Source organism: Berghia stephanieae, chromosome 5 (assembly GCF_034508935.2).
Source record: "Berghia stephanieae isolate SIO BIC M18660-M18661 chromosome 5, UCSD_Bste_1.3, whole genome shotgun sequence".
Taxonomy (NCBI): domain Eukaryota; kingdom Metazoa; phylum Mollusca; class Gastropoda; order Nudibranchia; family Aeolidiidae; genus Berghia; species Berghia stephanieae.
The window spans coordinates 64788000-64801786 of record NC_088364.1 but is presented as its reverse complement, the minus strand read 5'-3'; the positions used below and the strand labels follow the sequence as shown (position 1 = coordinate 64801786).

At 34.4% G+C, this 13787-nt stretch overlaps 1 protein-coding gene across 44 annotated transcripts in view; it reads right to left on the bottom strand.

Annotated features, from left to right (window-relative positions):
- Positions 1–13787, bottom strand: part of LOC144973405 (uncharacterized) — a 265478-nt gene that overhangs the window by 79094 nt on the left and 172597 nt on the right. For 22 of the 44 annotated variants that reach the window (XM_078915810.1, XM_078915828.1, XM_078915829.1 and 19 more), the window contains 4 exons: positions 12976–13051; positions 8993–9049; positions 763–834; positions 140–190 (listed from right to left, as the gene is read on the bottom strand). In XM_078915810.1, coding sequence (XP_078771936.1) covers positions 140–190; positions 763–834; positions 8993–9049; positions 12976–13051 — 256 coding nt within the window. Of the gene's footprint in view, positions 1–139; positions 191–762; positions 835–8992; positions 9050–10741; positions 10799–12975; positions 13052–13787 lie in introns of all 44 variants that reach the window. The other 22 variants (XM_078915814.1, XM_078915815.1, XM_078915818.1 and 19 more) reach the window with 2 other exon arrangements.

Here is a 13787-nt window from a genome sequence, read left to right as displayed (position 1 = left end):
CAGCGAGTACTGTATAATATAAAACAAGACTTAATAAATGCCTGTGAGAAGGGGCGTGTGTGTAATGTGTGTGTGTGTGCGTGTGTGTGTGTGTAATGTGTGTGTGTGCGTGTGTGTGTGCGTGTGTGTGTTTCCTGACCTTTAGATTTGGAAGCAGATCTGCCGTAACTGGGACGGTAAGGCTTGACATCTGGGGATGATGGAATGGTGACGAAGTTAGAATCAGGATTGGACATTGCAACCGTTGAATAAATAACAGTACGTGTGAGGGATCTTGTTAATAATAATAATGATAATAATAATAATAGTAATAATAATAATATATAATAATAATAATAATAATAATAATAATAATAATAATAATAATAATAATAATAATAATAATAATAATAATAATGATGATGATATGATGATGATGATGATGATGATGATGATGATGATGATGATGATGATGATGATGATGATGATGATGATGATGGTGGTGATGATGATGATGATGATGATGATGATGATGATGATGATGATGATGATGATGATGATGATGATGATGATGATGATGATAATAATAATAATAATAACAATAATACTGTTAGCATTAAATATGATAAAACTGACGATGATGATGATATCTATGATGGTGATGATGATGATGACGAAGATGATGATGATGATGATGATGATGATGATGATGATGATGATGATGATGATGATGATGATGATGATGATGATGATGATGATGATGATGATGATGATGATACTCACCTAGACCTTCTTCAGATTTGGTGTCGCTGACGTCATCAGGAAAGCTATAGGTTGGACGGTAGGAGTTTGGCTCTGAAACAACACGAGAGCATAGAAAGGAATAAGAAATATATAAGTAACTATTCTAATGATGAGTTGGGGAAGAGAAAAAAATGAAAACAAAAAAAAAAAGGGGGGGGGGGGAGAGGGAGGAGATATTGTTCTTTTTATTTAATTTGGTTGGATATATAAAGTGAAAAAAGCACCAAAACAAAAACAAAAAAGTAGCAACACTTCTAACCATTCCATAATAATGACAAAGGTGAAAAGGCTTATGGTGATGATGACGGCGACGACGATAACGACTATGATGATGATGATGATGCCCCTGATAGGAAACTTTTTGCCTTAAAATACAAATGTGTCTGAACATTCATAATATTTAATATGTCAATAATAAGAATGGATGTTGTTGTTGTTATTGTTTTTTGTTTAGTTTTTTATTATTATATGTTTTTATCTGCGTCTCCATTTTTAATATCTTAAATCTCCAGGAATGTCCTATGTGTAATGTCCAATATAATATTGTTATTTACGTTTTAAGGACATTTACGGAACACTTGGGTCTATTTCAAACCGATTACAGCCCTACTCTGGAAAGACACGTATTTAAACATTTTGGCCAGAAAACTCGTTCTTCAAATATCGATCGATTTAAATGAGCCTCGTCTTGGCAAAAACTCTCAAACCCGGGTCATCGCGAAGTACTCCTTAAATCCCATGTTTGAGAGTATAATATGGCAAGAGGAGAGTCATTTAAATCGATCGATATTTGAAGGACGAGTTTTTTTGGGTCCAAATTGTTTAATAGATGTCTTTCAAGAGTACAGCATCTAGTAAAAGACCTTTTACTAATAATATGATATGATATGATATGATATGATATGATATGATATGATATGATATGATATGATATGATATGACCTATAACAAAACCTATTATGATGTGATATGATATGATTTATAACAAAAACCATAACTATAGCTATAAATACCCCGTCTCCATAAGTTTGGGATTTGATTAAAATATAATTATGTTATCGCCCCTAATAATAATAAATAGATAAATGTGACCCAACGTATCAAAACCGTATTATATTAGGAAGAATTGGATCCCTGACAGTGACTTTAGAATTAAAATGATAAGATATAAATACCAACTTTAACATTTTTGCCAAGTAAAACATTTCTTTCATTATTTTCCCCGATAGAAGAAACAAAACTGACGTCACTTAGCTCTTTGTTATTGATTTTGGCAGGCATTTTTGATAAGTATTTCTCACTAAATTGTATTATTCAGACTTTATACGTAATAGGTTACACATCGTTTAGTGTGTTAGCACGGCTGGCGGATATTATGACTATTTACCTCAATGAAATGCATCAATAACGAACTGAAATTGACACAAAGTTTAATATTTGTGGCTATAAATAGATTTTCTTTCCAGCACCTATTTCATCGCAAGAGAATACCGCTTAGGAACGACGAGTTACAAATATCCATTGTAAATATTATGGTCACGTGAGGTTTAACGACAGAACACAGGCACGTATTGGTATGTGTGTGTCCTTTTAATTTTGCTTTCCACTGTTAATTAAGAACATCTCAAAAGAATTTTCTTTTTCACATTAGATATGTAATTTACAATAATTTAAAAGAGAGAGAAATTTCTAAGTCTTACTTTAAACAAAATATTATATTTAAACATCATTGATGTGAGGATATGCAGTTATCTAAACGTTTAATAATAGTTGTTACGACAACAACAACAACAACAACAACAACAACAACAAACAACAACAACAACAACAACAACAACAACAACAACAACAACAAAATAATAATAATAATAATAATAATAATAATAATAATAATAATAATAATAGTAATCATGACGATATGATAATGATGATGAATGATGATGATGATGATGATGATGATGATGATGATGATGATGATGTAATGATGATGATGATGATAATAATAATAATAATGATAATTAATAATAATAAATAATAAATAATAATAATAATAATAATAATAATATAATAATAATAATAATAATAATAATAATAAATAATAATGATGATGATGATGATGATGATGATGATGATGATGATGATGATGATGATGATAATAATAATTATAAATCATTATCGTCATCATCATCATCATATTAAGGTGTTTATAAGAACATCTTGTTAGTAAAAGCAGATTAATTTTTAAATTTATAATATCATCACTACTTATATAGTTTACAAAAATATCGGATATTACAGGAAATATGTATGACATACATACAGCGAGAGAAGACTTAAGTGAAATAAGAATTAAAATGTTAGGATTTAAGGCACTGTAGAAAGTAAAGAGAAAGAAAACTAACAACAATAAAAATTAGTCTTAATTTTATTCAAAAGCCCTTGACAAGTTACAGTGGAATTCGCATAAACTCAATACTCTTAAGGTCAACTTCTGCTTAAAGTTAACATCTCTCCTTAGTCACACATTGTTTGTTCTTTATCCAAGTGTGTTCCATTAGTAATGGATGGATATAGTCAATCTTGATTAAAGTCAACACCTCTTCTTGGTCCCAAAGGTGTTCTTTATTTTTTACTGACACCCCCCCCCCCTCCACTCCTGTCCATACAGCAGTGAATAGATAACTGGGTCTGTTAGATCTGATGGAAAGTACTGTGCGATAGATTAGCGTCCTATCCAAATGGTACCAAGCAATTGCTACTGTCCGTTTCATGCTAAATCATTTTTTTAAAAATCCCATTAATTCATACCATAGGGGAAAGTGGTCTCTGGGGTCTATTCCAACGGAAGACTGGGATAACCCAGGCGTCAGCCGCAGTGAAGCGCCGCAAACTGAGCTAAGGCGAGGTGACTTGCTCAAGGCCACACAACGGAGCGGATAATCAAACTCGGTACCTTCCTGGTACGAAGCAAAGACCGTACTGCTGAGCCACGCTGCCTCATAAACCGGGATAAACTCCGGCTAACAGTTATAAAGTATTACGTCTTTTTAAAAAAAATACTTACATTTGCTTAGAAAGTCTAATATATGTTCACAGTTTATCGAGTCAAGCCGTGTTTCTTAACTCAATTGAATTCTACGAGTACACATTGAATCACAGTGTTATAAGTTATGTCAACACACCGGTCCAGATAAAAGTTGGTAATACTCCATTATGAAGATAAAAAAAAAAAAGACTCCACATGTTTGTGTTCTTTCATCAATTTTACAAATGATAATTGATGTTAAGAGAAGTTACTAAGACAGGATGTGTGTTGTTAGCGACTGATAACAAGATGTATAAACATTAAGAACACAGATAAAAGATTAGGCAATATGCAGTTGCATCCTGATAAGGCCAAAACCGCCGGACCAAAACAGATTGGTTGACTTAATAAAAGCAAAATTGACTTTGCGGCCGGCGCTGCACTGCGGCTGACGCTTGGGTTATTCCAAGTCTCCCCTTGGAATAGATCCTAAAGAAAAATTTCCCCTTAAGGATGAATAAAAGGGAGTTTATTATCCATTATCAATGGAATACAATTAGATAAAGAAGAGAAAATCTGAGACCAACAAGAAGTGTTGACTTTAAGCAGAAGTTGATTTTAAGAGTGTTGATTTTATGCGGAATCCACTGAATAGAGGCATAAAACAAAAGATATAGAAATACATGAAGAGATAAGATAACTTTTGCAGTAAAGAATAAATGAGATGCATTTGGTTAGAATAGAAAAAATGATTACATTTTTAATCAAGACACTCTTTTTTACCAATGATTTAGTTTATACCCGTTAATAAAATATGATTATAACACGATTGCCACTACATGGGTTAAATATAACGTGCACATATTTGCAGCTCTGATAATCGAACGGAATTACAGGCTTGATTTAACATTGTTTTAATGGAATAATAATTTGCGTTGGTTTGAGAAGACGTCTTTTCATTAACAAAAGTAGATAGGTTTAGAAGATTATCACGTATCTTCACTTATAACGCATCACTGACGTAACATGCAATCACATATCTAATCATTCTCATTATAAGTAAAAAAAAAAAAATAAAAAAAAAAGAGCCGCGGGGATTTCACAATGTAAACATTTCATTGTCTCATACCAAAAAAAAAACAAACAAACAAAAACAAACAAACCGTATAGCGGCACTATTTTCTTGTATAATGAAAATGATCAAGCGATTGATACGTGATACGATACGTGACGCGAATGATCTCCTACACCTTATCTAATGTCTAATGAGCCCAAATCGATTTGTATTATTAAACTTGCAAATAAATACACGTCGGTTTTATATATATATATACACACACAATAGTATCATGGTAACCTTAGGATATCTTACCAAACTTCTTCACTGTGAAATGTTTAAAAGGTTAAAAAAAATAATATTTATAATACTTGAATGGAATAACATTATGCAGCAGGTGGTTTCATCATGGACGGGGGAATTTAAGATTCAGATGTCGAAATGATAACAATTGTCATATTATTATTATCAACTCGATCTAGAGAGGACATCCGAGCAGGACTTGAAATATAAACACACACACACACACACACAAACACACAAACACACACACACACACACCTGATTACTTTTTATAAATTTGTGCCAATATCATTTTTAGTACTTTATTATTAAATCCTTGGATATCAAGAGTAAAAGCTATCGCTGATAATGTGTTAAAAATTTTAGGCATTCAAAAAAAATTTGAAAGGCGATCTGAAACTAACAAATTTAATTTTTAAAAATTAAAAATAAAAAAAAACAGACACGCTAAACAAAAACAACAACAAAATCAAAATCAAAAACATAAAAAACAAAAAAGAAAAAGAAAAAAAAAGAACAACGACGACAACAAACATCCCCCATCCCCCCTAATAAAAACAAACGCAGATTTTCTTAAAATGCCACCTGAAAAAAAAAGCTTCCATTAAAAAGATTAAGGAATAAAGATAATATTAAAGCTACAAAAGCAAGGGATGCAAATAAATACATAATGATTGCAATGTTAAAAGAGGGTGTGTTCAATGTTCATGCAGGGTGTGTAGTAATTGGAATCAATGGTAAATGAGGTAGGTGAAGGTCAAGGTTATCACAACACGATACAACGATATACAACACATGATATGCAGAGTAGGGAGTCCATAAAGTTTGGGTACATACTTCCTTATCAAAACCGTTTTATTCAACGGGAGCGATCTATAAACAAATATTTCGCCTAACCGAGTCATTGATCACATGATTTGTTGCCGTTTAACGATTGGATGTTTCTCAATAAATGTAAACACGGTGCTTTGTTGTGATCATACCCATGAGTAAAACTGATTTGCTTTTGTGATGTTGAATACTTCGAAAACTGTGAGCACAGTTCACAATGTGGGCCACTTCGAGAACATTTTGCAATATTACCAATGACTTGGGTATATAGAAAGAGTTCGAAGATGACGTCACTCAAGCCTTTGTTATTGTATTTTGCCATCCGCGTTTGTGAGTTATTCTCACTGAACTGTATTAACCCGACTATAAACGTTCATGGATACACACAGTTTTGTGTGTTGGTTCGTTATACTTCCGGATGGCAATGTTATGAGCTTTTTAGCCAAGCGCATACTATCTATAGAAGAAAAATAACATATAGATAGTATGCAGATGACGTCACTCAGGCCTTTGTTATTGTTTTTGCCATCCGCGTTTGTGAGTTGTTCTCACTAAACTGTATTCACCAGACTATAAAAGTTCATGGTTACACAGAGTTTGTGTGTTGGTCCGTTATACTTCCGGATGGCAATGTTGTGAACTCCTTGGCCAAGCGCATTCTATCTATAGATAGAATGCGCTTGGCCGAGGAGTTCACAACATTGCCATCAGGAAGTATAGATAGTATGCAGATGACGTCACTCAGGCCTTTGTTATTGTTTTTGCCATCGCGTTTGTGAGTGTTCTCACTAAACTGTATTAACCAACTATAAAAGTTCATGGTTCACAGAGTTTGTGTGTGGTCCGTTATAGATAGTATGCGCTTGGCTAAGAAGCTCATAACATTGCCATCCGGAAGTATAACGGACCAACACACAAAACTTGTGTATCCATAAACTTTTATAGTCTGGTTAATACAGTTCAGTGAGCATTACTCAAAACGCGGATGGCAAAAAAACAATAACAAAGACCTGAGTGACGTCATCTTCGAACTATCTATACTTCCGATGGCAAGTTGTGAACTCCTGCCAAGCGCATTTTATCTATAACGACCAACACACAACTCTGTGGTTATCCATGAACTTTTATAGTCTGGTTAATACAGTTATGAGAACAACTCACAAACGCGGATGGCAAAAACAATAACAAAGGCCTGAGTGACGTCATCTGCATACTATCTATAGATCGTCCCCATTGGGATTTAGATGAAGTATTTTCACATCACGTGGCCTCTATTTCAATGAAGAAAAGGGTCTTTCAGGCAAATTTCCACGAACTACAGCATAAATTATAAATAAATACGTGAAATAAAAATGGATATTGAAATCCAAGCTGTAGCCAGACTTTGTGGACACCATGCATTATGTCAGGGGCAGTAGGACAATCTGGAGACCTAGAACATTCACTTGTAGAATTTTCCACATTTTTGCATTTTAAAATATATATATACTGAAATTGCTGTTCCCTTGTTATTTTTAGGTGATAGGTCTAATTTCACGATTAACACCCCCCAAAAAAGGGCAGAAAATTATTTTGGGGGTGGAAGGGAGGGAGGGGGGGGGGAGGTGACTTACAGGGACAGTAAAGGCTAGAATTAGACCCCCCAAAAAAACTCCAAGCTAAAACTACTAACATTTTTGTGCTAGTCAAACTTTTTTGGGTTATTCGTTATTATTTAATCTAGAGAAAATGATAAATAGGAACAACTTAAAAATGTTTTTTTTTTTTAAAATTAGTTTTGGAGTATTCTTTACAGCGAATGTTGCCAAAAAAAGACCTTTTGGTACAGTCTCGTGTACATCTACAATATAAAAACTGAACTTTTATATAGAGCAATATCCACTAAATGTGCTCAAAGCGCTTTACAAGGGGTCCCTGGCCAACAGCAACACTTAACATATAAGACGGGACATGACGCCTGTTGGGGATATTACATTTCATTTTCGGACGGAGACAACGCTGTTAATGGCCAGATACTCATTTTACACCTAGGTGCGGTGAGACAATGTGAGTAAAAAGCATTTCAAGTAATCAAGTATGCGCCGAGCGAGGTTCGAACCCAGGGCCTTCCGATCCGAACAGCGAGTGTCAACAAGACGGGTTGATTTTAAGCTGAAGTTGACTTTAAGACTGTTTATTTTATGCGGATTCCACTGTATGTACTTTTAGTCAGATCCTTTCACATATCATTTCTTATTACAAATGTATGCACGATTTGCTTGTTTTCATATTACATGCCCTGAATACTAATATTACTGTACTGTGTACCTACTTTTGCAAACGCGTTTTAAATCCATATACATCAATAATTTTATAAATCAAAGGAGAGATTTGAGAAAATTAGATACAATACACCCAACGTACACCTATTTGCAGATTTGATAACCCAAATTGTTATGGACTCATTGTTGTAATGGGAATACTGTCCATCCATTACAACAATGTTAAACCAGGCCCGTGATTGCATTCGGTCATCAGACCTGGAAATATGTGCAAGTAGTATACAACACAAAAACAGTCAGTGCAAGCATTATGGCGGTGTCCACAGGTATCCAGGATAAGGAATGGGGACAGTATTATAAGCGGCGTGATTGGGAAAGAAGAAAACTTGGTGGCTTTTCCTTTTCTCTACAATCTGATCTGCCGTACTCTGCCAAAACCTTTTTTTTTTTCATTTTGGCCAGAAAACATTTCATTGAAATATCGATAGATTAGAATGACTCTACTTTTAAGAAAGATTCAAAATTGAACTTCAAGTATCGACCGATTATAAGAACAATAATCCGACACTTTTAAATTGAGTATTGTGATCATATTAATTATAATATAATCGATTTTAATCGATCGATATTTGAAGAAAAACGTTTTAAGGCCAACTTTTTCAAATGAGTTTTGCCAGTGCACAGCAGTCATGTGACCAGTGAAGAAGTTATTTATAGATATTTGCTGTTTACCTTCCGGTACGAGGCCATGGTAAACTACTGTGGTAGAATCATTTTTGTTTACAATATCTGAAAGAAGGATTGGGTGTTGTCATTAGTGTCAGATTGGGTTAAAAAAGGCGTGGCATTTTTTTTCATTGCTCTTGTCGTAAAAACAATACAAAATGAACTGGTGAGGCCTGGGGTAGCAACGGCTGAGGAGTCTTCAACAGCGCTGATAGCAAAATTGTGTTCATCATTCATTTTATCTCTTTTTTCTTTTCTTTCTTCGGGCCCAATATTTAAAAAAATTAATAAAGACATTTTATCCTTCATTTTATAACATTTTTTTGAAAAAGAGAGGGTTGGGTGGAGGGGTTCTAAGAGCTCTTTGCATCAAAAAATTTAAAAAGTCAAGAGAAAAAAGTAATTATAAACTAAAGACAAAACAAAACACATGCGAGAAAGAAATATCGAGATGAATGTAAATAGTGGTAAGCATTGAAATCGGCTTTTAAAACGGAAAAATGTCGGTCTGAGGTAGGGGCACAGCAGCAAAAGATGTGGAGAAAGTGGGGAAAGGGGGGGGGGGGGGGTCTGAGAAGTAGCTTGATGGCCGAAACGTGAGTCGTGGATGAGAATGAATTGGACTGGCAGATCGGGCACTAGAACTGTATAAGTTGATCGAGGAAAAAAAGCAAAGCATTTGCTTGGCTCAAAAGATTAAAAAGTTAGACCCTACCAGTAAAATCAGTCTAAAAACCCCGTTGACCAATTTTCTGTAGATGATTGAAATGGTGATTGGAGAGAGTCTCTTGAAAGTCGGAGAGCAAATATTATGTCACATCGATATGTATAATATAATTGTAAGACCAACAGTGATGTTTCAGGGGAATTGAAGATGGTGAAAGGGTGAGAGATCGTCTGGAAGTTTGGTAATATAAACAAACATAGAAATTGGTAAGAAAACCAAAAAAAAAAAAAACACGGAAATCGGCGAGAAAACCAAAAAAACATGGAAATTGTTAAGAAATCCAAACACAAAAATTGGTAAGAAGCTCATACATTAGAATTGGTAGCAAAACCAAATATTATTGATATGGGCAGCAAATCCAAAATAAGGGAATGAAAACTTTCTGGGATTAAGTAATTATAACCAAACGTTGTATTGGCAACAACCAGTAGGTAGGATAAAATATATATAGGAATATATAATGAAACCAAGATTGATATTGGTAACAAAGCCATACATACGGAAATTGGTGAGGAAACCAAACATGGAAGTTGTATTTTCTTTTTTTTTTTTAAAAGTTACAACTCATACATGGGAATCGGTAATAAAACCAAACGTCGATAATGGCAATAAAACCAAATACGGGAATTGGTAAGAAAACCAATCATGGGAATTGGCAAAGAAACCAAATATGGGAACTGGTTAGAAATCCTGGCATAGAAGTTGGTGATATTTCAAACTTTGATATTGGCAAAGAAACCAAGTGTGGGAAATGGTTAGAAACCCTAACACAGGAATCTGTAATAATTCAAACTTTGATATTGGCAACACAGCCGAATATGGGAATTGGTTAGAAATCCTAACATAGGAATTGGTAATAATTCAAACTTTGATATTGACAGCAAAGCCGAATGGCAACACAGCCGAATATAGGAATTGGTTAAAAAATCATAACATTTGATATTGACAATAAAACTGAATATGGAAGTTGGTAAGAAAACCAAACACACACAAAAGCATCAATTTGAACAATAAAAAAACCCGAGCACCTTTTCCATCAAACAGAAATTCAAGTACAGCATTATATTCTTGTAGAAGATCAAGATCTGGTGAAAATCCAACAACATTCAAGTTAAAATCTGGTAGTAAATATTTGTTTTAAAGAGAACCAAAAAAAAAGGGGGGGAAAAAAGAATTTGATAAACTGAGAGGAAAAAAAAAGAAGAAAAGAAAATAGAAGGCACTCCATTCATTAAATAAACATCATATATTATGAAAAAAAAGTGGGCAATGCAATTATTCTAAAAGAGGAATGAATGAGCATAGAATTTTAAAAAATACATTCAGTATAGTAAAAAAAAAAACTGAACCATTCTTATGCGATTACGTTTCACAAACCTCTACCACATTGGTTACAATAGTTAATCAATCCCTATTTTTAGAACTAACAAACACACACACATATAAACAATGTAAATTCACACAGTTAAATAGTTCATAGCGTAATGCCATTGATTTCACACGTAGATAATAAATAGTTCGTGCTCCATGCAAGATCAAAACTGGCTTCTACGGAAATTCAAAAACTAAAGAAAAATTTGTTTATATAATAAAAAATGTTAAAAGCCCACAAAACAAACAAACAAATAAAAACAGAAAAACAACTTTTTTTTTAAACCCAAGAAAAAATCTCCTAGTTTGATATCCATCCAACTCTTGACTCATTAGCGCTGTTGATAAGTCAGGTAAAAGGTACCAAATATCGTAGAAAGTTTCGAGCAAAAGCCTTTTCTTCAGCATTTTGGCAGAAAAATGTAAACCCAAGGCTTCAAGAATTATGGATATGAATCGTAGAATTTTTAAAGTAGTAACTATCATTATCATTATCGATCAACACATCTACTGTGTGTGAAGCAAAAGTCTTTTTCGGCCTAAATAGAAAAGAAAAGGGAAAAAAAACAACAACAAAACAACAGAAACAACAGAAAAACAACCAAAGACAAAACAAACAAACAAAAATAAAATAAAAATCTAAATCAACAACAAAAAAAAAAAAAAAAAAAAAAAAAAAAAAAAATACGAAATAAAAAATAGTATTTGTACCGCCATACTAATAATATGGACCCTTCAAGTAATTTATTCATAGATATTTTCTGTGGGGGAAACTATTAATAATAATAGTGTGACCCAACGTCTCAAAACGGTATTATGTCAAGACGGTTCATGGGACTGAGATCGATATTGATCCAGGTGAATTCGAACTGTTTTTGTTTTTTTTTAATTTTGTTGTTGTTGTTTTTTTTTGATGGTTTTTTTTTTTTTTTTTTTTTTTGTTGTTTTTTTTTTTTTTTTTTTTTTTTGGGGGGGGGGGGGGGTGGTTCCGGGTCCCGACACGCCTGTCCACCCCCGTTGTGATTGGGTAGCTGGGTATGACAGAAATTACTTTGCTTTAATAAACTAGCGTCCTTATCCCAAGAGTAGGAAATGGCGTGCACTTATTTGCAGGTCTGGTAACTCAATTTCTTATGGGCTCTTTGTTGTAATGGAAATCTCAAAATATGACGCAAAATATTGTCAACTACAATAATGTTAAACTAGGCTCATAAGTGGGTTCAGATGTCAGAACTTCATATACGTCAGTAGGAAACAATCGATATTGTCCGTTTCACGCTATAGAAACCGGGATAAACTCCGGATCCATAAGCCTAATAGTTCTGAAGGATTACTAAAAGCCGAAACGTAAAATCTCTCATCAATTTAAACTTTAAATTCACTTTTTGTCTTCAGGTCCATCCCGCCATAATGCCGATGAGAGAAGAAGGGTCACATATTCATGATAATAGGATTCAATAGTCTCGACGTCACGTCCTCCCAGCAATCAGCAGCTTGGTTCTAAACAAAGAAAATCGGCACTCTCTTTTCTTCATGCTGGCTAGAACATTTTCACACGTCATGTGATCAGAATGTATAAAAGTCAAAACATGATCAGATTTATAATGTTTTTCTCCTCTGGACACACTTTTATACTCGTCGCAGAATTAGTATTTCATAAGCGTGGTGATGGAGATAATGGCGTCCGCCATTGTTCCGATAGTTTAGAACCAGTTACTATGCGTCATTACGAGGGAAGTGACGTCACGACTGTTGAACCCTATTAGCCAAACGTATCTACTTTTGCTCACACAAAACTAATACCATAAGCCTAGCGTGTCAAATTTAGCTCACTCAAAACTATACGCGAGTAAGTAGATAACATATCCCAGTCAAGGGAAATAACTCTTACCTTCTTTCTTGTCCGATCTGTGGAGACTTTTGTACATCTGTTTGTACCACTGAGATTGGTTCTCTTCTCCCACGTTCTGGAAAAAAGGGGAAAATATCTAATAGATGCTGTGCGCTCTGCTATGAAACTCAAACATTGTCATCCGGAAATATAACGAACCAACAACAGGCTATGTCGTGTAACCTTGAACGTTTATAATCTGGTTAATACAGTTTAGTGAGCATTGCCCATGAAAATGGAAGGCAAAAAAAAACAATAACAAAGACCTGAGGTCACTTCGTTCCAATCTAGAGATGCTGTGTGCTTGGCTAAGAAATTCACAACATTATGACCTGTTGGGGGGAACAAATGAGACACTGTGAAGCGCATTGAACATGATAAAGTTTGAGAACATTAATCAGTCGTTAATTTTGGGATCGGAGTGGTCGAGCATGTGTATGTAATTCAAGAAGCCCCGAAAGATTTAAAATGGCGATATGTCATTTAGGCATTTAAATACCGTTGCGGTAATTTTGAACTCCACTCTCTTTTTAAAAGGCAAGCCAATGGGGAGACCTCTGGATGGGCTTTTTTTGCAGGACTCTACAAAATACAATGAGCAAAGGGCGATCATTTGGCCCGAGAGGAACGCGCTAAAGTCGAAGCTCTATGGGTCTCAGCACGAGCTGGGACCACAGAATTCCTGCATCTTCTTGGCCGTCAGCCATAAAGCCATCGTAAGGGAAAGAAGAAGAAGAAGAAGAAGAAGAAGAAGAAGAAGAAGAAGAAGAAGAAGAAAGATGAAGATGAAGATGAAGATGAAGATGAAGATG